Source organism: Passer montanus, unplaced genomic scaffold (genome assembly GCF_014805655.1).
Source record: "Passer montanus isolate IOZ18808 unplaced genomic scaffold, ASM1480565v1 scaffold101, whole genome shotgun sequence".
Taxonomy (NCBI): Eukaryota; Metazoa; Chordata; class Aves; order Passeriformes; family Passeridae; genus Passer; species Passer montanus.
This window is the reverse complement of record NW_024356616.1, coordinates 1,458,814-1,478,922: the sequence shown is the minus strand read 5'-3', so window position 1 is coordinate 1,478,922 and position 20,109 is coordinate 1,458,814. Positions and strand designations below refer to the sequence as shown.

Genomic DNA, 20,109 nt, shown 5'->3' with positions numbered 1-20,109 from the left:
CTCCAAGGTGCAGCAGCTGCTCTCAGAGGGTTACCCAGGCACACCCGTCCAGAGGGGCTAACGGGGGTATCCCAAGTGTGAAAAACGCCAATCACTTGGATACAGCATAACTTTCTAGCATAACACAATATTCATTTTAATACTCGCGAAAAGCCAACCACAAAATACCCATTTTTCACAGCCCCTGAAGCCCGCGATCCTTGGCTGTCGGGCAAAAAGAGCTGCGACGCTGCCACGCCGCGAGGAGGGCCGGTGACACAGCAGAGGAGCGCGGAGCGCACCGAGCGGCTCCGCCCGTGCGGCGGCACCGGACGCGGCGTGACGCCACTGCCGGCACCGCCTCCGTGCGACCGCCGCTTCCCTTCCCTCCGTGAGATCGCCGCTTCCCTCCGTGCGATCGCATCCTCCCTTCCCCGCGACCGCCGCCTCCTTCCCCCCGACCGCCTTCCCTCCGTGCGATCGCCGCTTCTTCCCCGCGATCGCATCTTCTCTTCCCCGCGACCGCCGCTTCCCTCCGTGCGATCACCGCCTCCGTCCGTGCGATCGCTGCTTTTTCCGTGAGATCGCCGCTTCCCTTCCCTCCGTGCGACCGCCGCTTCTTCCCCTCGACCGCAGCTCGTTCCCCGGGACCGCCGCCTGCAGCTCCGACGATCGCTCGGTGCCGCTGCCGGCCATGAGCAAGCGCAAAGCTCCGCAGGAGAGCCCCAACGAGGGCATCACCGACTTCCTCACCGGTAGGTGCCCGCGCTCGGCCGGCTCCGTGCGCGGCGAGGGCCGCGCCCCGGCCGCTCTCACCGCGGTTCTCCCGCAGAGCTGGCCAACTACGAGCGCAACGTGAACCGGGCCATCCACAAGTACAACGCGTACAGGTACCGCTTCCCTCCCGCCGCGGCCCCGTCCCGGGCCCCTGCCCCGTCCCGGGCCCCTGCCCCGTCCCGGGCCCCTGCCCCGTCCCGGGCCCCTGCCCCGTCCCGGACCCCTGCCCCGTCCCGGACCCCTGCCCCGTCCCGGACCCCTGCCCGTGCGGCCGCTGACCGGACCTGTTCCGCAGGAAAGCGGCCTCGGTCATCTCCCGGTATCCGAGCAAGATTCAGAGCGGGGCTGAAGCCAAGAAGCTGGTAGGTGCTCGTGTCCGGGTTGTGGGGATGAGGTTCTGGCAGCGCCTCCTTCCCTGCCCCAGTCAGAGTTTGGGGATGTGGACCCCAGTTTGGGGGCTTCAGAGCTGGAACTGGGCATCCCATCTGAGCTTCTGCCTGTAAAAATGTCTTTTCTCTTTGCTCTCTTACTCCTTTGTTATAAATCTTGAGCAGTAAGAATCAAAGCCTTGTTCGAACTTATCACTTCAATCCTGATATAGCCCTTGCATTACAGCATTTATGCCATTTATATTGTACCCTCGAATTCTTGTGCTCTTTTACACTCTAATGTTTTGTTGTGGTCTGGGGTGCCCCATAGTTCTTTCTGGGCTCTAAATTCTAGGGAGTTTTCCTTGCTTTCCGCATATAATGACTTCAAGTGATTTTTAAGTTAACTTGTTTGTACTCACCCCCAATATTTAGGATGGAGTGGGTGCTAAAATAGCTGAAAAGATAGATGAGTTCTTATCCACTGGGAAACTACGTAAATTGGAAAAGGTGGGTATCTTTCTCCTGTTCTGTATTTCTCAATAGCTGCTTTTCTTGATAACTTGCAAAGTAGTTGGTTTGCTCTGCACGTTTCTGTTGTTGTCCCTGGACAGTTTTAGGAGTGGTGAACAGAGGAGTGGGTAAGTAGAAATCAAGGATTGAGAAGCTCAGCATGCAGGTCCTCTGTCAGAAGTGGAAATCTGTTTGGAGTTTTGTGCTTTAAGTCTCCTGTTCTCCTTAGCACGGCCAGTTGGGTGGTTTTCAGGCTAGTTTCATGTGGCATTATTGTGATCACCATGCTGCCCTTGGTACTGCTTTGCAGTGACTTGCAGTGAACCTCCAAACCAGAGTCTAAGCTGTTTTGTCTTCTTAAGGCTTCTTTTTGTTTGTTTATTGCAAATGGAGTAAAGAAAGATTTGGGTTTTACTCTTTTGTTTTTTGTAGATTCGACAAGATGATACAAGTGCTTCTATCAATTTCCTGACACGAGTCACTGGCATTGGGTAAAAGTTTCTTGGGGTGTTTTTAGGGCTTTTTTTTCCCTTTCTGTTAATTTGATGGACTTATGAGTAGAATTTGGATGATTGCACATAATAGAATGAGCTTGAGCTGCTGATGTAATGCCCACACTGACACACTGTAGTTGTGATTATGGGATTGAGTGAAACTAAAGGGTGTAGAATGATGAATTGCAGACTTTGTGGTGGAGGAGTGGAAGTGGGAAGCTTCCTGAGAGGAGGAGAGAGATGTGGGTCAAGAATGGAACTGTGTAAGTGAGACTCTGGCCTCAGAAGCAGAGCCTTGAAGGAGGCAACAAAACAAAAACAAACAAATAAAAAAATGCAGTGTTATTGTGCATTTGGTATTACTGTCTGAAGCAATATTGCCTATTTGCTGTGACTTTTTAAACTTCTTACAATTATACATCACTCTATAGTTATATCAATGCTAAAAAACGTGCAGGCCAAGCTTTAGATCTCTGCTGACCAAAAGCATAAACTGAAAATGAGTATGCTGAAAAAATGTAAGCATCACAAGCAACCTCAGTCTCAGCCTTTAAGAACCTACACAGCTGTAAATAATTCTGATGTCTTGTTCAGTGTGGGAAGGTTCTTGCTGTTCCTGATGCCACATTGCCTTGTCTCCTTGCAGTCCTGCTGCTGCCAGGAAGTTTGTGGAGGAAGGAATTAAGACTTTAGAAGGTAAGTGTGAATATGGGGCCTTGGATTACACTCCAGTGATCTTTTTTTCTGTCAAGCTGCCTCTTCTGCAGTGGTAGCATGTATGCCCTAGGCTTTGAGGAGGGTGTGTAAGATGCTAAAGCTGGTACACAGGCTTAAGGCACTTCATACATATCCAGACTAAAGTATGTGCAGGTTACATGGAAGGTAACAAGGATTTTGGCTCTTTGGTGGTCTGTTAAGTCTTGTTGGAAGTGCTCTGTGCATTTGTGGTCATCCTATCAGCTGCTGTGTAGGTGGTTTGAAATTCCCTCCTTTGAGGTTGTATTCTCCTTATGTATTCTTTACATGCATCATCTTTGCGTTGATGGAAACTTACTCTAAGATTTTTAGTCCTCAGTTAACTATTTTGTTTGGACTTTTTTTCTAGATCTGAGAAAAATTGAGCACAAGCTGACCCATCACCAGCGAATTGGGCTGAAGTAAGCTTTGTTGGGTACAAGTGCTTGGTGTTTCTAATCATTCCTTCAGACACCAGGATTAATTAAGGTTACACAGGCTGAGTAAAGTTTTCTCTCTGTGCTCTACATGCTTTTCAGCAGTTCTTTAGAGCTTTTGTTTCATTCAGGTTGGAAGGCTTAGTCTCCATTCAGAGGGAAGTTAATTTCAAGTGATTTCCTCATTTAGCTCATGGAAAATCACTTTAGGGAGGTTGTGGAGTTGTTTCTTCACAATCTGCATGGAAGTGGCCCAGGCTGGTTTTTTATGTGCTGTGAGCAAGGTAATCTTTGCATGTCTGAACTTGAGAATGCTGCACAGAATGTGTGTCTGTCCCTCAGTATTCAGGCCAGTAAATTAGTATTCTTTCCTCTGATATATGTTTAATTGACTAAAATTTTAAGATGCTGCCCCTTGCCACTCTTTCAGATACTTCTGTTTTTATATTTGCAGATACTTTGAAGATTTTGAGAAAAGAATCCCGAGGGAAGAAATGCTGCAAATGCAGGTAAAAAATCTCATTGTTAAGGATGTGATGTACTGATGGCCAGTGAATGACTGGCCACCTCTAAACACACTTTTTCCTTTTTACATAGGAAATTGTGCTCCAAGAGATAAAGAAGCTGGACCCAAACTATATTGCTACAGTCTGTGGCAGTTTTAGGCGAGGTTGGTACTCTGTGATCTTGTTATCTTTATTTTGGGATAACAAGAAATACAAGTTACTGTGTTTGTTGTTCTTGACAGACTCTGTGCTGGAAGCTGGCCTTTCCTGTTAGTGTTGTCTTGACTGGCTGGTTCAGTGATGAGACACCCACATAAATCCTTGCTTCTCCATCCTTCCCCCACAGAGTAGTATCTTGTATAATGTGAATTGTTTGCCCTGTTTTTACATTAACAACATTTGTGTTTCATTGCTATAGAGTACAGCAAGAAATTCTTGGCTATTTTCTTACGTATGGAGAATATAAACTTCTGATTAAAAACCAAGGTTCTTTTACTTTAAGGTTATTTTTTGTTTTGCTAATATCTCTAACAGTGACCATTCCCAGCTAGAAAACCATGTTTACAAGAAGAGGTAAGATTACATTTAGCAACATTAGTATATTTTGCCACACACAGAAGGATTTTTCTTTGCTTCTTTCTTGCCTAGGTGCAGAGTCAAGTGGTGATATGGATGTTCTCCTAACCCATCCCAGTTTCACATCTGAATCATCCAAACAGGTGCCTTTCTCAGATGCCACAGATCAGAACTGTGCATTGCACAGTCTCAGACTTGGATTGCAGCTTTTTGTGGTTTTGTGTTTACTGTAATATTGAACTTTTCTCTTGGATTACCCTGTTTATTTTGAGGAGTTATAATTACTTCTCAGGTCCGTATATTATGTTGTGTTTCTCTTGCAGAGCTAGTCAATATATTTATTTTTACCCTTCTCTCCTTCCTCTTCCTGTCATACATATTCCCCCACCTCCTTGAATTCATGTGCTTTAGTAATGCAGAACTGTAAAACTAGCTGGATTAAAGGTAGACTGACTATTTCTTTATGTAGCCATAATCATTTAGATGATAGGAAACTGTCCTGCTGCCCTTGTATTCTTTTGGGATTAACTCTGAAATAGTATTAATGACAGTGGTTTTTTTTCTTGTGTTCCTTCTATAGATTCATTGTCTAAAAGCTGAATTAGATTTGTCATTTCCAAGTAAAGGCTATCTCACCTGGGTGTATTGGTAGAAATTGTTTTTATCTTGCACAACTGTAATTTTATTAGCTTTTTCCCAGTATTATTGTTACATTTTTTCCCATTTGGGCCAAATGTCATGTAGAATAGTACATATAATTATGATGATGTCCTGTACTTATAGGAGCCTCTATCTAGTAAATAGGTAAGATATTCTTGTTATTTGTGAAGTAATTTCTTTTTCATTGTTACCATTGTTCCTAGTCAAAACTTTTGCATAAGGTTGTGGAACAGCTGGAAAAAGTCCACTTTGTCACAGATATGCTGTCTAAAGGTGACACCAAATTCATGGTAAGAGCTTTTTTGGTGGTGAAGGATGTTGTGGGGGGATTACTTTTCCTGGCAGAAGCTGGGATGAATACAATTGCTTGGGCTGCTGGAAGTGGGGGTGATGTGTGGGGTTTCTTTTTAAATTATTCTGCTTGCACCTCACAAGAATTTCCTGCAGGTATCTCTTAGGGAATACCTTATGGTGGGATTTCAGTATCAGAAAGTGTGCAGATATCTGTGTAGTTCTGAACCCTGCTGACACAACCTTCATCACATAATGTCAGTTGTGTCTGTGTTGCTGGATGTTTCCTGAAACCTCAGCACAGCATCACTTCTTCAGCAGTGACCACTTCTGTAACTGTGTCCTCAGGATCCTGGAATCGTTCAGCTTTGATCTCAGAACTACATTTACCTGATTTTGTCTAATAAATAATATACTTTTGTCTCCTTTTGTGCCAGTTTTGCTACAGAACAGATTTAATAGACAAGCTACCAGATTTAGGATATAATAGGGATTATGTGGGATGCCTAAAGCAAGTAATGAATTACAAGAACATTAATTTTTTAGATCCCATGCTGACAGTGCAAGGCTTTTTTTCTTTTCTTAACCTGCTGATATTCATGCATACTGAATGAAGTATACTGAAAGCCTGATAATAATGAGGACAGGGAAATGAGGATCCTTCCTGGTGCAATAAAAATGTAAGAAGCAGTTCTGTGCCACACTGAACAACAGTTCCCACAGCAGTGTAAAATAGTTTTTCACTATATTCTGTTATCTGGCTGTTCTAGTTCAGCAGGGATTTACCTTTGCTTTCCAGGATGGCTGAGGATTTTTTAGAGGTTGTTTAGGGGTGGGGAGGTAAAGATGGTTCTCAGATCTGTTTAATTTCATCTGAATTTCTCGCTTGCCTTAATTCCTCACAGGGAGTCTGCCAGCTGCCAGATAAAGAAGATGGCACAGCTTATCCACACCGCAGAATTGATATCAGGTACTGCCGCAAACCCCAAAGCCCTGTTCAGCTGTCTGCCACAGAGCAGGCATTTGCATCAATTTTTTCATTCAAAGCTCTACTGCCATGTTCAGAACATGGCATTTTTAGGTTTCTAATGCCTTTGCAGTGTGGCAGCCACTGGCCAACTGCCAGTAATTACAACAGGTTATTAGCAATAATGCTGTGCTTCAAATCATGATATTCTATTCAGATTCAGAATCTTGTCCTGTTTTATCATCCTGCTTTGACACTGGTTCTTGGCAGGAGTGCAAGCACCATAACCAGGCAGTGGCTGAACACCAGTAACTTCTGGGTAAGGGTAGATAGGCTGAGCCTTTCTTTCTCATGCAGTTCCCTTCACTTTGGCATCTGGCTTGTGGGAAAATTGAAAGTGTGGACTTGCAGAATGTAGACACAGGAGTACAAAGTAAATTTACACGTGGCTAAATTACTGAATTTTAAATGGCCTGTTACTTCTTTGTTGCATATTTGTTCCAAGTCTTCTTTTCTGCTTTTTGTTCCAGGCTTATCCCGAAAGATCAGTATTACTGTGGTGTGCTGTATTTCACAGGAAGTGATATATTCAATAAAAACATGAGAACCCATGCTCTGGAAATGGGCTTCACAATCAATGAGTACACAATCCGCCGCTTGGGTGTGACTGGTCAGTCTGAGTTTTTGCAGAGTATTCTTTCCAGTTATGCACTTTGTGTGATCACCTGCCACTGGTTTTGGATCTGAGTTTTTGCAGAGTATTCTTTCCAGTTATGCACTTTGTGTGATCACCTGCCACTGGTTTTGGATCTGAGTTTTTGCAGAGTATTCTTTCCAGTTATGCACTTTGTGTGATCACCTGCCACTGGTTGCAGTTGTTTTGGAAATACTTCTGATAAATCCTGTGGTTTGTGGAATTTTTCACAGTGTCCTTTTTGGTGTTGGGCACCATTACAGCAAGAAGGGGGAGCTACTTACATGCAGGCAGCTCTGTGGCACAGAGTTACCTCTTTGGGCCTCCTAATCTGCTTAAAGTCTTAATGATTTAAAGATTTTTTTTTCCTTGTGCTGTGCACAGCACATATTTGGTTTCCTACTCTTCACAGGGTATGTCATGTCCTTCAGTTGCTTTGCTTTGGAGGAGAGGTGACTATATATACACAATTATAAATTTATTTAATTGCATAATCACATGGCCCCCAAAGTTAATTCATTACCTGATTTCCTTTGACACTAGTAAGAAAACACCATGAAAATTTTGCAGAGGGTGGGGAGGTCATTTTGGGGAGGAAGAGGTTTTTTACCTACAGCAGTTTTGTTTTAACTTGCCATGCATTTGGCATTTCTGAATGGTACAGACTTTCCACCTTTGAAATATTTTGTGTAATTTCCTTGCAGGAGTTGCTGGGGAGGCCCTGCCAGTAGAATGTGAAAAAGACATCTTTGACTACATCCAGTGGAAGTACAGAGAGCCCAAGGATCGGAGTGAATAATTAACTGCTTGTCAGGCTTTATAGCCTACAGAGATATTTTTATAGCTTCTTACAAAGATGTGATAGTCTTACTTTGAATGTTACTTGAAAAACTGTACATTACTGAAGTCTAAAGCAAGTCCATGGCACTTGGAACAGAACAGAATGTGTCATGAGCAATAAATCCTGTGAGATTCCGTTTTCATGCAGTCACAGGATAATTTGGGTTGGTAGGGACCCCTAAATGTCATGTAGTCCAGTCCCCCTGCCATGAGCAGGGCCATCTTTGACTAGAGAAGATTGGACTGGGCTCTAAGCAATCTGACCTTGAATGTTTCTGGGGCTGGGGCATCCAACATCTCTCTTTATATCTTGTATATGTGTAGATAGCAGAATGAAAACACATGTCCTGTATCATGAAGTCCTCCTGAAGAGCACTAATTTTTAACTGTTCTCTCTATCTCCTCCTACCTGTGTTAAGTGTGTTGGTGCAGTGCTGGAGCTCATGATGAGTTGCTCTTCTAAAATCTTTAATTATGGGCTGTGTGCTAAGGTGGCCATTCTCCTGTTGCATGTGAACTGTGAATTTTGTTTCTAGCTATTGATTGCAGTGCTCTGTGTTTCGTTTGGCTTGGTCTGGTTAATTGAGGCATTGCTACTGCTCCTGTAGTTTCAATTTGCCCTTTTTTATATGCAAACCTGTCAAATCTTATTTTGCAGCTCCCCTTTAATTGTTGGGAAAGGGAATGAGTATTTTGGATGTGAGACAAGGTCTCTTCAAGAATGCATTACTAGTTGTATTTGAGACAGGAATTCTGTTGGTTGGATTATTTTTTTTTTATAATTTTCAAAGTAGTAAGCTACTAGCTTCCATGTGTCACACAGCATGAGCATGGAATTTATTGCTGCTACTGTATTTGAATACTGTGTCTTATTTTCATCTCTTAAGCCTGTAGAACAGCTACATTTTCAACTTGTTATTATACAGGGAGAGTTGATCAATCTTAGTAATGGAGATTACAGGCTGATGCTCTTACTTATCTATTTATTTTCCTCCATTTTTCTCGTTAGGAGCTTTAATTTCTGGGAGTGTTCCTTGGTGCTAATGCATGTAGTAGTATGTAAGAAAACTAGAAGTTAACTTGGTACTATATGAAGTATTTTGATGCCTTATTGTAAAAATAGATGCATAGCTGATATATTTAGTATTTTCTTCAGTAACCAATAGGAATAAACAAATGGAATATTCCATCACGAATGCGTAGTGGCATTTGATTGTTATTTTATTTGCTGTCATTTCAGAAGATCAAAAAGCAGTAACATGTTTACCACGTTTACAGATGTTTCCTGGGCAGCACAAAGCGATGCATTCTCCATCCTCTTCAGCAGCTAGGCCAGAAGACTACTTCGTCTTTGGCCTTGGCACAGAATTTGTTGGCTTTGCAGTCTCTCTCCGTAAAACTGCAAATTCTTTTGTGTAAAAAAAAAAAAAAGAAAAAAAAAAAGGGGGGTTTTTGGAGAGGTTTCTTTTTTTTGTGAAATTTATAAAAATACATTTTGTTTTTTTTTTTTTTTTTTTTCCCTTCTTTCTCCCCGTCTCTCTGTATCTCGGGCGGCGCCGCTCGCTCCCGGGGCGCGGGCGCGCTCCCGCGCGCGCTCCCGCCGCCACGCGGGGCCGCGCGGCCGCCGCCGCTCCGGCCCCGCCGCCGGAGGAGCGAGGCGGTGGTCGCGGGCAAGGCCCCGCCGCGCCCCTCGGGAAACCCAAAACCGACCCCACAAATATTTCTTGTGCAAGGATTATTTTTTTTTAATTTATTTTTTTTTATTTTTATTTTTTTTAAAATTTTTTTTGGTCGTTTTTGGGTTTTTTTTCACTTATTCCACCGTATCCTTGTGGTTCTTTTCCCGCCTCACGCCGTGTCTCGTCACCTGTTGCCGCAGCATCTGGTTGATTCAAATTTAAGAGCTGTGAAACCGAGCTCAGTTCTTCTAGATGAGTCTGTTGTGCAAGCAGAGCTGCAGAGAATTCGTGTTTCAGAATCTCTTTTAATACTATCAAAATCCTTGCATAAAATTTAACATACACATTTAAACACATAGAACACAGAGGATACAGCTGCATAGTGTGAAGAGAGTGAACAGGCTTACGATTTTCCAGCTGTCTCAATAGCCTTATTAAAACGAGGTGTAAACACAAGAGATTGTCACCCAAAAAGGTGACATTTAGGTTGAGAGTATGCTGAGCAGGATGGTGAGGTCCTCCTTTAGTTCAGGTGTTTGCAGTGAAGCTGGAGAGCCCCAAGAGAACCAAGCACAGTTGTCATTTGTCTCTCTAAAGCCCACACCCCATCTGTGCAGGGCAGCAGACTTGAGAGCATGAAAGAGGTAGAGGCATGGCATGACTTCAGAAACTGGAGTGAGGGGTTATTATTTAAGGTTTTTACATCTTGTTTGATGTAAAAATCTCGATGTAGTTTTAAAGTTAGAACAGACTGATGTTTTTCAAACCCTAAAATCAGTCAGTCCCAGCTCCCAGAGCGTGTTGTGGCTCACCACCAACCATGGTGAAGCTTTCAGGTTGTGTGGTTTAGAGGCCAGCTACAAATCCATGATCGTGGAGTGTTTGTAATGTTCCCATGGGCTCCAGATCTTCTAAACCACAGGTTTGTACAAAACCATAGAAAATCCTGAATTGGAAGGACCCCACAAGGACCATCAAGCCCGTGTACTGATAGATATACACTGCAGGTTGGTTATTAAGTCACTGAAAAAAGATACTTGTAAATTGCCCAAGTGCTTCATTTTAGGAAGGGCTGGCTGAAAAGTGGCTGAAAGGAAGACAGAAGTGTTGCATTTGCAGCAGGGAAACTGAGTACAGCAGTAAGCAGCTAAAATGGTGGAAGACAAGTGATGAGTACTTCCACGTGTCTTGTTCACATCATTACTTTTAAGATTACTCTTTCAGTTTGGTATAAACAGATGGGGGGTCAGGGATTTCTGATGTGGGTGTTGCAGAGAAAAATACAAACAAATGCATCAGCAGTAGGAATGGAAAGAGTTGTCCTTAAAATCAAATGAAAGGAGCATCTTTTATACCTTTTATACCATCTTTTGTACCTTTTCTCCTGGAGCAGGTGTGCCTTTACATTTATGCAAACTAATTTTAGAAGAGGAAGACTAATTTTCCACTGGGGAAGAGTTTGCCTACTTCTTTCCTGTGGGTTTTCTGATGCAAAATCCCTAATAAAATGTATAATCTACAGGGCAATATTAATGCCCATCCTTTTGAGCTATTTCTCCCATGTAGTTGTAACAATATTAGGAAATGTACCCCTATTAGCAAATTTAGTTTTTGCTGCTCTGTGTGCACAGTGCAGAAATACTCACTGATGGCTACTGGACAGTATACAGAGATCTTTTTCATATATTTCATATATCTGAAAAAGCTTTCTGTGAAATTACAAGTGCAGATGGAAGTGACACCTGTTTTCCTTTGGAATTGTTAAGCGTTGACATCGTTTGCCACTTGAGGTCCCTTTCAGAATGGGTCCAAAAAATGTGATACCATTGCTTTTGGTATCACAAAAGCAGTGTTTCCTCATTATCAGAACAGCAGTAAGGCTCCCATGAGTTCTTTCTGCAGTGTAAGACTGTGAGGCCAGTCCATCCATAGTGGGATGTAATAGCTGGGGTTCATGATTCTAAATAATGGATTGGCTTTCATAAATTCTTTGAATCAAAGCTTGTTTTGGACAAAGCAGCAATGATGCAAGGATGACTTTGATGAACATTCTTCAAAGATCTGGCAGTTCTGTATTGGTGATGTACTCAGAGACTACTAATCATAGACATTTATTGATGCTTTGGCTGTAGTTGACATTTTATGCTGTTCCAGCTAAGATTCTTAGAGCTTCCTGTGTGTTTCAGATCCAATGGCTGTTCCACCGTCGTACTGTGACTTGGGAAAGTCTGCCAGGGATGTTTTCAACAAGGGATATGGTAAGTAAGATGAGGGTGGTTGGATCACCTGTCACATTTTTTCCTTAGGCATCTTGAAAATGCCTGTAAGAACACAGTACCTCAGAGATTCCCTAACACCTTACCAGCAGAGCCTTGGGGCATATGTGGCAGTGAACAGGTTCCTGAGGAAGAGTGACCCTTATGTTAATCAGAATAGCCTGTTGTTAAAGCTGGAGTGGATATTTTCACAGTATTTATAAATACATTTGTCCCTTTTCTGGAACAGTACTAGAAAGTGTTGATTTTTAAAAAAATCTGAGTTTGTGTGCAATAAAGATTTCATTTGTATCCCAAATCCATATGCTACATAAAACTAAAATGCACTGTGGTCTGGTCTCTCCCACCCTGGAGTGCAGGCTTTGCTAAAAATCACCTCAAGTTCCCTGCTTTAGAGTCAGTTCCTTCAAGCTTTTCTACTTAGTGCAAGGGCCAGATATTTCCCTAGATTCAGAGCAGGCAGAAAAGGAAGAAAGCAGTAGTACTTCTGTATATGGCACTGATTGAAGTAAGTTGAAACTTTTTTTGGAGTAGAGGAGAAGAAAAATTTCCTGCCCTGAAATCAGAAATAAAATGTAAACTAAGTAAATCAGAATTGTATTGATGGGTCCCAGACTACAGGTAGCTCCAGAAGGTGGAAATACTTGATGGTTGGTGTCTGTTACGATTATAAATTATGAGGGAACATACTCTGAGTTGTCAGAATTCCTTCAGTCATTCTTCTCATAATCCTCATAACTCTCAATATGTTCAACAGCTATTTAAACATGAAAGCTGTTTCAGGTCAGTGTACCCACCTGGCATACTTTGACTGTGTTGGAAATAAGCCTTGTTTGTATCTTTCAGTGAAACAGATGCTGTGTGCTATTTTATTTTCAGGATTTGGAATGGTCAAGTTAGAGTTGAAGACCAAGTCTTCCAGTGGGGTGGTAAGTACTGGGGACCTTAAACACCACCAGCATAGCAATGGAAGGACAAATTCCTGAGCTGGTACCAAGTATTAGAACTTGCTAGCAGGTGTTGCTTGTGTCTTTCATTTCTCATTTTAAAACTCATAGCTGCGATATTTCTACAATAGTATGAAGCTGATATAGCAGTACTTTTTCTCCTGTGGCATGCAAGAATTTTCATACACCTTGTTGTTATTTTCCTGCCTGTTCCATTGACATATCCCAAACATGAGTCTCTTCACCTTACATAGTCTCATTTCTGCTTATGAGTGCATCTGACTTTCCCTGCAGTTACTAGTTTTCATGGGAATTTTAGTCCAGAGGGACTTCTATCCAAAGGTCAAGGGACAAATAGGCACTGGAGTTTAACTTAACTGTGTTTTCACTCATTTCCACTGTGCTTAAAATTCAAGATTTAATTAAAACTGAAAACAGTCCTGCAGTATCCTGTATGTAGAATTTGAGAGCTTAAGTAGGCTTTAGCATTCCAAGTAACAAGAATATCCAGTGATCCCCATTTTAATGGTGGAGAAGTGGAACTTCCTCACAGTTTCACAGGAGGGCTGGCAAATCTAGGAATGGGTGTCATAATTTTGATCTTTAACCACAGGCATACATTATCCACCAGATAATATTTTTCTTACACTCACTCTGAGTTCTGCATGTCTTACCTACCACTCAGTGCTGTTCTGATTGGTAAGACAGGTTGCTTCTCAGCCTGCCTTGTAACCATATTTTCCTGAGCTCCCTCCTTCTCTTGCATTCTTATCTTGCAAAAGGTGTAAGTCCTTACTTCTGTATTTCTGTATTTTGTCTCAATTGAGCTTTTGATGATTACTTGCATTGTGCACCAGGAATGTCTGGGCACGAGGAACTGGGTGGTTTCCATACCATGGCTGCCACTGCTTACTGACATCTCTTGATAGGCAGTTTTCCTAGCTGGCAGTTTTGATTCTCAAACAATATGCTAATAGTTAATTATGCTGTCTTCTGATTGTGATGGAACATGAACAGCTGTATAAAGTTCTAAAATGGGCTTTTTCTTTTCCATGCAACTTTCTTTGGATGTTTATCCAGTTGGTAAGAGTGGTGACTGTTTTGACATGTTGGCCCTTTATTGCTTTGTCTGACAAGGCTTTCTGTGCTGCATACTAAGCAATTTGTAAACTGTGGAATTGTTTTTAGTTGTGTTGTTATTCATGTACAGTTTGACTGTGTCCATAGCCCTAGATCTGCTCTATGATCCATGTGTGTAAAGCCATTTGCAATCTTTGTCCAACAATCCACAACAAGAACGCTGTAAAAACAGAAGAGGGAAAACCAGATAGATATGGTATTGGTACAGTTGTCTGTTGCTGCAGGTTTTGAGCTTGTTAGTGATTCTGGTGCAACAATAATAGAGTTTTGGGGATGGAGATGAATTTAGGAACAAAGCATGAGATCTAATTCATACATGGATACTGATAGTACCTCAGATTGTTATGACACAAATGTTTGGGTGTTTTTCCCATGGACTTAAAAAGCCCCCAGTGATAGTGTCTGTTGGTTATAACTGTTTCATAGATTGCAAGTGGTTTTGCCTACTCAGTGCATGGCATTCCTGTAGCTGCTGGGCACCATGAACTAGATGGACAAGGAGGAGCTGTGCTTAACTACTGATGCACACTGGTGTGTGACATGGAGTCAGAATGAGTTTGATTTTTCAGCTACAAAAACTTCAAGAAATTATGGTTTGGTGAGAAGTTCTAGTTTACACAGGTAAAGACTGATGGCAGCAGACTTCTGTCTCTGTGGCATCTGCTTCCAGAAGCAGGTTGAGTTCTTGACACCTGACAGAATGCTTTGGCTTTTGATCATAGGACAATGCAGGGCTTTTTATTTCCTTTGGCTTTGAGACTAATATTTACAATCTGTCCTTTACTTCATCTGAGAAACAAACCAAGCTTGTTTAATCAGTTTCCTGTTCTAAGATTAGAAGAAAGTTACTTCTGAATTCTGATGCAGGTTTGCCACGTCTTTACACTGAATTTGTGGAAGTGACATTAAACTCTGTATAGAAATTATGTCTTAAAGTAGTCTTAACACATCCTGACTTGTGTCACATTTTGGTAGCTGGCTAGATGTGTTCTAATAACTGCTGTGCTGTTGCAGTAGTGCATTGTCTTAAGTGTCTCCTCCTGCCCTCACCACCCCAAACTGTGTGTAAGGAATGTGATCTGTGTTCCTAGCACTTCACAAACATTTAAAGACAGTCTTTGGATCCTTGTATGCTCTGCAAAGTCCAGAATTGTCAAAGTGATATACATCCAGGAATACAATTCTGGGATGAGAAGGATATGGAAAGTCAGGGTTCCAAAGCTTGAATATGTTGGAAATGGATCCTGCTGTCTCTTAAGCACTGTATCTTTCAATGCTTAAGCTTCAAGAGAGACAAAGCTTTTAAATATAGTGACAGATTATTTATCTTCCTTCAAGGGAAATATTGGAGAGATGAGGATAACAAATAAGAGCAGTTCTCAGACACTTTTTAAAACCTACATCTTGAGCTTACTACTGTGGCAATATGCCTGTTCACTGCTTAATACTCAGCCTGAAACACTGAGCAGACTCCTCTTGAGCTATTCCAGGAGAGATGTATATTGAGATTTCAAGTCCACTAAATAACAGGAAGCTCTGGTGTGTGAAGAATTGACTGAATAGCATTTTACAAAATACATGTTAGACAAAATTCAAAGTGGTTGGTTCCATTCACTGCTGAGTGAAGGACCAGCCTGACAGAGCAATATCAAGGTGCTCAGGTCAGGTTATCTGATAATGTAAAGGAGAAAAGGTCTGCAATTTGAAGGTGCCTTATGAAGGGTGACAGTTTCTGAAGTGGAGTTAGTGAGGGAATGAAAGAGAAGTTGTGGGGGAAGGTACAAAAGTCATCACCACATGTATGAAGGGTCTAAATGAAATTAGCATAAATGGTAGGGGGAACCACAATGTTATGGTGGAATAGTCAGTATGAAAAGCATCAGTTCTCCAGAAAACATTTTCACTGCTGAAATACAAGGAGGGGGAAAATGATTACCAAGCAGAAACATACAAGATGTTCAGAGAAATGTGAGAAAAGACTTCTTTTCTTTTTCCTATTCACCTAACTTGGATGTAGGATTGCTTTTCCTAAGGGGGAGCAGATTTCCAGGACTGCAACAGGTGCCTTTTCATCCACAATTAGGACAGTACTAGTAAGATGATAAAGGGAATTAGAGGATATTGTGAAGAAAAAATCCAGGAATATATACAGCTTTGTATCCCAAAGTCATGTGAAGGTACAGAACAAATTGTGGAGCATTGAAATAACTGCCATTTTGGCAGTGGAAGTCAGAAAAAGGACTTTCTGATGCATAAACTTGGGGAAAAGTGTGGTGAAGTTAAGATGGGAGGTAGCAAATGATCAACTCCCATGATGAGAAGTGAATGAAGGTGTCAGGTCTTTGTGTAACATGGCTTTTGCCAACCTAGGCAAGTTCCAAGGCTCTATCAGTACACCTCAATAAAAGAAATATTCAGAACAGGAATGCCAGAAGGAGTAGCATTTTGTGACACAAAAGAAATTATTTTAGGTGGGGATAGGGAAGAGGAGGATGATGATTTTGAGGGTTCTGTCCAAAGGCCTAAGGGTGTGAGTGCTGGCACTTGACAAGTGCAAAAACCGAATGTAATTAAATATAAAGACTGCTAAAACTGTGATTAGCTCAGTTGATTAGAGCATGGTGCCAATAACACCAAGGTTGTGGGCTTGATCTCCAGATGGGCCATTCACATAAAGAGTTGGACTCATGATCCTTGTGGCTCCCTTCCAGCTCAGGCTGTTTTGTGATTCTGTGAAATTTGCTCTTGACAGGAATTCACTGCAACCGGTTGTTCCAACACGGACACAGGCAAGGCTTCAGGCAGCCTAGAGACCAAATACAAGGAGAAAGGCCATGGACTCACATTCACTCAGAAGTGGAACACAGACAACACATTGGGAACAGAAGTTTCTGTCGAGAATCAAGTAAGACCAAGTAGATAATTTGGAAATGTTTCTGTGACTGGTATGAGGCAGTATTGAGGAGAATGAAAATTGCACAAAAGTATCTGGAGTATTAAAAGAGGTTACATGGATTTGCAGAACAGCACAGTGGGGGGTGCTAGGTAATGATTTGGGGGTTACTGCAGTTACAGGTGTGGGGAATTACCTGGTTACTTGAATGAACCTAACTGTGTAGAACTCTCACTGCTGCAGCCAGGCAGGGAAACCAAAGACAGGTCTCATAATTTTAAATGCTTTAATGTATAAGAATTCAAGTTTGGCTGCCTTGAGATTGAATATATTTTGTAAGGTTGAAGAGAAAGATGAATGTTTGCAGCTTGGCACTGCTTACACAAAGGGTTGCCAGCATGCAGCACTCTCAAAACACATTTTTGACATTAACAGTTTATGCTTTTCACTTAATGCTTCAAGTAGAAGGTAATGATGCCAAAGATAGTAAAAATTCTGTAGTGCCTTCTGCCATGTATGGCCATTCATGTTTGTACTTTCACATGTGCTTTAAAATGGAAAGTGCTGTCCAGCTAATAACCAAGGTAGGGAAAAATGAGATGGGTATGTGCTTTGGCCTGCAAAGAAGTACTGTGTCTTAACAGAGTAACTGTGGATTATGAGAGAGATTTTTGAGCTGTTTTTGCTATAAAGAATAAGGAAACATGATTTGAGTAGTTTTCTTTCTGTCATTATTCTGTGAATAATTTTCTTGTTGTCAGCACTAGATCTGTCAACTTCCTATGTGTAAAACCAGGAAGTTTTTACAAAGTTTGTGCTGTTAAAGGGTTTTCTTGTGGGAAGAAAAAGTCCTGTTTCCATCCTTCATCATGCAGCATCTTCAGATTTCATTGTAAATAATGAGGGAGACATTATAGTTCTGTTTTGTTTTCTCTTTAGACAGAAAATAGAGTTCTAGTAGTGGAATATAAGAAATTATGTTTCAACCAATTTTTCAGCAGATGTGTCTTTTTCTTTGCAGTTGGCTGAAGGGTTGAAGGTGGTTCTTGACACTACATTTGTACCAAACACAGGGTAAACATTTTCTGTTACCTTTATCTACAGACTGCTAGAATGTCCCATAAATTGTAAAAATATTTTGCTCATTGTGTGAAAGTTCAGCATTTATTGGAGAAGATTCTGCAGTCACTGGCTAATACTTAACTCAGGAGGATAAGTTCTGCTTGAAAGCATCCTTCAGTTTTTTGGCCAGTGGCAAATTTATTGTTTTGCAGTAGGTACTAACCTTTAACTCTCCCCTTAAACAACTAGGTCTTGATGTTCTTGACAGTCTTAAGGCTGTCAATTTTTTTTTTGATGATGATGCTTTTGGCCAGATGTCTGTGCAGAGTTGAATGAGGAGGTAGAATGGGCAGTGGAATAGCACTGAGTTGTCTTTCTAATTTCTCATGTACTTAAATTTAGTAAGTAGGAGAGCAGAGGAGGGGTGTTTAGGCTGATTATGTCTGAATAATGCACAAAGATTGAGACTGCTTTGCAAATAAGGACTGCTACTCATTTATTGATGGGGAGAGCCTGTCAGAAGACTCTTGAGTTTGAAATACTCCTTGGATATGAGGAATTAGAAGCTAAGTCAAAAATGAGACCCCAGGCCTGGGTGTGAGCTACAGGCAGCAGCACAAGTGTTCTGCCATGTCTTGAGTGGAAGAGAAAGGAGGCTGGGGGGAGAAACAGACAAAATTTCATTGAAAGACAGCTGTTGCTGCAGGTTTATGGATGCTCCTAAAATAAATTGATGATGCCATAATACAGAGATTAAAAAAATTGAAACCAGATGGCTTTTAAAGCATTAAGGAGAAATAATATTATCTTTCTTGAGGATTGTATGGAGTTTGAGGTGGCAGGGGGAAAAGTGGCACCAGGTGAACATACACAGCACCATTATCCTTGTCCTGTGCCCTCTTCAGCAGCAGTTAAGTTTTGAGTAGGGAGTACAGCAGTTTCATTAACTGGCCTTGAGAAACACACATATTGGAATAAAAATACATCTATTACATGCTTGTGTATTCCTGTGGGTAAAACTGCATGTTTCTGCAGGAAGAAGAGTGGCAAGTTGAAGACCACCTACAAAAGAGATTATGTACATGTAGGCTGCAACGTGGACATTGATTTCTCTGGACCAACTGTTTATGGCTGGGCAGTGGTGGGCTATGAAGGCTGGCTTGCTGGCTACCAGATGGCTTATGATACAACCAAATACAAGATTTCACAAACTAACTTTGCCTTGGGATATAAGGCAGGAGACTTTCAGCTGCACACTAATGTGTAAGTATTACCTGAGCCTAGAAAAACATCACAGGAGCCAAACTGTAGGGATAGTTAGGAGTAATGGCCTTAGGTCAATGGTGGGTGAAGGGAAGGGGATGCTGATTTGTTTCCAATTAATTTATGTTCAGTGTTTTCATTTCCAGTACAACTAAAACAGGGGCAACTTCCCATCTTTTGGCTGTCTCAACACCTTGTTTCAGAATAGTTTTGGGGTTTGTATATCTAAGATGGTGATGTAAAGGCCCTTTATGGTAATTTCTAATTAAAAGCTGTGAGCTTTAACTTCTGTAATGGCACGAGACAAAAAAGCCTTCAATTAAACTACTGTACCTTCTCCCCCTCTTCATCAGAGTGTTTCCCCTCAGAAATGGCCAAGATGAAGGAGGAAGGCAGCTGGAGCAGTTGTTTGTTTCCAGCTGTCATTCCTGCATAGCTGTCTTGGCATTCAGATGGCCTGAGATGCTTTGAGGATGGTGTATTTAAACAATTGTAATGCAACAACATGGTTTTCAGTCTTCTCATTCCCATAACTGAAGTCTCCTCTGTGTGTTACTGCACAGTGGCAGTAACCACTGCCACTTTTCTGGGTTTTTTTGTCAGAACCTCAGACTGTAGGTCTCTGGCTGTTGGAAAGTCCTGTTCCATTCTGCACAGCAAAACTTGTTGGTGTAAAAAAATATGAGCAGCAGTCTGCCAGCTCCAGCTGGGAAGCAGTGAGCCTGGGCTCAGGGAAGTGTTGGATCTCCAGGTCCAGTTTAGGAGATAATGATCAAATGATTGTGGGGAAGGCTAAATCTAAGGAGTTACTAAACATACTTGCATCTATTACAAACAGGAACGATGGCACTGAGTTTGGTGGCTCTATTTATCAGAAGGTTACTGATAAGGTTGAGACATCAGTCAATCTTGCATGGACTGCTGGCAGTAACAACACACGCTTTGGTATTGCTGGAAAGTACCAAATGGATGAGAAGACTTCTGTTGTGGTAAGAATTTTGTTACAGAAATG

General features: G+C 41.8%; 2 protein-coding genes across 4 annotated transcripts in view; both read left to right on the top strand.

Moving 5' to 3' along the window:
* Positions 1 to 137: 137 nt before the first annotated feature.
* POLB (DNA polymerase beta) lies at positions 138 to 9,029 on the top strand. 2 transcript variants are annotated; one of them, XM_039716526.1, is made up of 15 exons: positions 138 to 497; positions 586 to 734; positions 812 to 869; positions 1,052 to 1,118; positions 1,560 to 1,634; positions 2,070 to 2,128; positions 2,778 to 2,827; positions 3,237 to 3,288; positions 3,758 to 3,812; positions 3,901 to 3,973; positions 4,458 to 4,528; positions 5,249 to 5,335; positions 6,242 to 6,306; positions 6,834 to 6,973; positions 7,702 to 9,029. In XM_039716526.1, the coding sequence occupies exons 2-15, from the start codon at positions 674 to 676 to the stop codon at positions 7,794 to 7,796; spliced, it is 1,008 nt and encodes a 335-aa protein (XP_039572460.1). In that variant the 5' UTR covers positions 138 to 497; positions 586 to 673; the 3' UTR covers positions 7,797 to 9,029. The 2 variants fall into 2 exon arrangements, with proteins under 2 accessions (XP_039572460.1, XP_039572465.1); XM_039716531.1 differs by having other exon boundaries at positions 158 to 501; positions 590 to 734; positions 7,702 to 7,976.
* A 2,605-nt stretch (positions 9,030 to 11,634) lies between these two features.
* Positions 11,635 to 20,109, top strand: part of VDAC3 (voltage dependent anion channel 3) — a 10,129-nt gene continuing 1,654 nt past the window's right edge. The window contains exons 1-7 of one of the 2 annotated variants that reach the window (XM_039714816.1): positions 11,679 to 11,774; positions 12,672 to 12,721; positions 13,820 to 13,822; positions 16,632 to 16,784; positions 17,794 to 17,846; positions 18,870 to 19,097; positions 19,936 to 20,086. In XM_039714816.1, coding sequence (XP_039570750.1) covers positions 11,708 to 11,774; positions 12,672 to 12,721; positions 13,820 to 13,822; positions 16,632 to 16,784; positions 17,794 to 17,846; positions 18,870 to 19,097; positions 19,936 to 20,086 — 705 coding nt within the window. In that variant the 5' untranslated portion in view covers positions 11,679 to 11,707. Of the gene's footprint in view, positions 11,775 to 12,671; positions 12,722 to 13,819; positions 13,823 to 16,631; positions 16,785 to 17,793; positions 17,847 to 18,869; positions 19,098 to 19,935; positions 20,087 to 20,109 lie in introns of both variants that reach the window. The other variant, XM_039714826.1, reaches the window with a different exon arrangement.